Source organism: Penaeus chinensis, chromosome 7 (assembly GCF_019202785.1).
Source record: "Penaeus chinensis breed Huanghai No. 1 chromosome 7, ASM1920278v2, whole genome shotgun sequence".
In the NCBI taxonomy this organism is placed as follows: Eukaryota; Metazoa; Arthropoda; class Malacostraca; order Decapoda; family Penaeidae; genus Penaeus; species Penaeus chinensis.
The window spans coordinates 38,704,877-38,707,376 of record NC_061825.1 but is presented as its reverse complement, the minus strand read 5'-3'; the positions used below and the strand labels follow the sequence as shown (position 1 = coordinate 38,707,376).

The window sequence follows — 2,500 nt, the reverse complement described above, 5'->3', positions numbered from 1 at the left end:
CCCTCTCTCTCCCTCTTTTTCCCCCTCTCTCCACCCACCCCTACCCACACCCCTCTCTCCCCCCCACCCCGTCTCCCACCCACCCCCTCCCCCTCTTTCCCCTCCACCCACCCCACCCACCCCTCTCTCCCCCCCCCACCCCCCACCCACCCTCCCACACCCCTCTTCCCTTTTTCCCCCTCTCCCCACCCACCCCTACCCACACCCCTCTCTACACCCACCCACCCCTCTCCCCCACCACCTCCCCCCCTCTCCCCACCCACCTCCCCCCCTCTCCCCACCCACCCCTACCCACACCCCTCTCTCCCACCCACCCACCCCTGTCTCCCACCCACTCACCCCTCTCTCCCCCTCTTTTTACCCCCTCTCCCCTCTCCCCCACCCCCACCCCTCTTTCCCCCTCTTTTTCCCCCCTCTCCCCACCCCACCCACCCACACTCACTTCCCCGCCCATCTTCCAGGTCACCGTCGCTTTGTGGGCGTGTCTCGCGGGCGCCTTGGAAGCAGCGGCCCTCCCTGCTGCCGGGCCGAAAGCAGAAGCAGACGCAGAGGCCAAAGCAGATCCCTTTCACCTCGGGTTGGGTCTGCCGCTCCTTGGGGGGTGAGTAGAGGGCAAGGGGTGGGGGGGGGAGGTAGGGTGGGGTGGGGAGGTTGAGGAAGAGGAAGGAGGAAGAGGAAGAGGAGGGTGAGAGGGAAGGAGATAGGGAAGGAGAGAGGGAAAGAGAGAGGGAAGAAGAGAGGGAAAGAGAGGGAAGAGAGAAGGAAGGAGAGAGGAAAGGAAAGAGGGAAGGAGATAAGGAAGGAGAGAGGGAAAAAGAGAGGGAAATAGAGGGAAGGAGAGAGGAAAGGAGAGCAGGAAGGAGAGGGGGAAGGAGAGGGGGAAGGAGAGAGGGAAGGAGAGAGGGAAGGAGAGGGGGAAGGAGAGAGGGAAGGAGAGAGGGAAGGAGAGCAGGAAGGAGAGAGGGAAGGAGAGGGGGAAGGAGAGAGGGAAGGAGAGAGGGGAGGAGAGAGGGAAAGAGAGGGAAAGAGAGGGAAAGAGAGAGGGACGGAGAGAGGAAAGAGAGGGAAGGAGAGAGGAAAGAGAGGGAAGAAGAGAGGGAAGGAGAGAGGGGAGGAGAGAGGGAAGGAGAGGGGGAAGGAGAGAGGGAAGGAGAGAGGGAAGGAGAGGGGGAAGGAGAGAGGGAAGGAGAGGGGGAAGGAGAGAGGGAAGGAGAGAAGAAAGAGAGGGAAGGATAGAGGGGAGGAGAGAGGGAAAGAGAGAGGGAAAGAGAGGGAAGGAGAGAGGGGCGGAGAGAGGAAAGGAGATAGGGAAAGAGAGAGGGGAAGAGAGGGAAGGAGAGAGGGGCGGAGAGAGGAAAGGAGATAGGGAAAGAGAGAGGGAAAGAGAGGGAAGGATAGGGGGAAGGAGAGAGGGAAGGAGAGAGGTGGTGGTGGAAGAGAAAGAGGGAGAGAGCTGGAAGAAGAGAAGGAGGGAGATGAGGTGGAAGAGGGAGAGATGAAGTGGAAGAGGTGGATGAAGAGGTGGATAAGGGAGGTGGGAGAGCAGAGAGAATGAAGTAGGAGAAGTAAAGAGGAAGGTGAATGAAAGAGGTAGAAGAGAATGAAAAAGAGAGTGAAAGAGGAAAAGGAGGAAGAGAAAGGGAGTGAAGGAGGAAAAGGAGGAAGAGGGATACGAGAAGAGGAAGAGGAGAAAGAAGAAAAGGAAGATAAGAAGGATTAACAGATTTTTTATGAAAGAGGAAGAGGAGAAAATGATAATACTTTAAGGATACATTTTTTTCAGGAAATTTACCTTGTAACTAGAAACAAAAAGTATAAAAGATTTATAACAGTTTTATTCGCAAGATTATGTGAATATTAACGAAGATAATTAAATTTTTTCTCTGTAATTTTGTATGCATAATGTTATTATTAATCTGATATACTTTCATGATATGCTAAAGAATTATAAAAAAAATGTATATTACTTGTTTCTCGTAATTTTATCTAATACCTTATACTCTGTGACTGATACCTTCTGCCTTTGACTTATACTTATATCTTATATTTATTTTGAAAATGATTATGTATTCATTCTTATTTTTTTCTCTCTTTCCAATCTCCTTTTTCTGCCTTCTCTAAATTCTTATCTCTTTTCTTTATTCTCTGGTTATATTTCTTTTATTTTTCTCTCATTCTTTCTCTTTTCGTATGTCTTTCTTTTACTTTCTTTCGTTTTTCTGTTTACCTTTCTCTTATCCTCTTTCTGTTTCTTCCTCCTTCGTCACCTTTCACTATTCCCCACCATCTCCCCTTTCCCCCTCCTCCTCTCTCCGTTATTTCCTCCCCTTTTCTCAACCTCGCATTTTTCCTCTTCTCTGTCATCCACATTTCCCATTCCCTTCCCCACTATCTCCTCCTCCCTCCCTCACCCCCCCCTTTCCCACCTCCTCCCTCCCTCACCCTCCTTCCCCATCTCCTCCCTCCCTCACCATCCCCCTTCCCCCACCTCCCTCCCTCA

The 2,500-nt window shown here is 51.7% G+C and overlaps 1 protein-coding gene across 2 annotated transcripts in view; it reads left to right on the top strand.

Moving 5' to 3' along the window:
* Positions 1-2,500, top strand: part of LOC125027611 (glycine-rich protein-like) — a 6,598-nt gene that overhangs the window by 2,893 nt on the left and 1,205 nt on the right. For both annotated transcript variants that reach the window (XM_047616731.1, XM_047616732.1), the window contains exon 2: positions 462-601. In XM_047616731.1, coding sequence (XP_047472687.1) covers positions 462-601 — 140 coding nt within the window. The remainder of the gene's footprint in view (positions 1-461; positions 602-2,500) is intronic.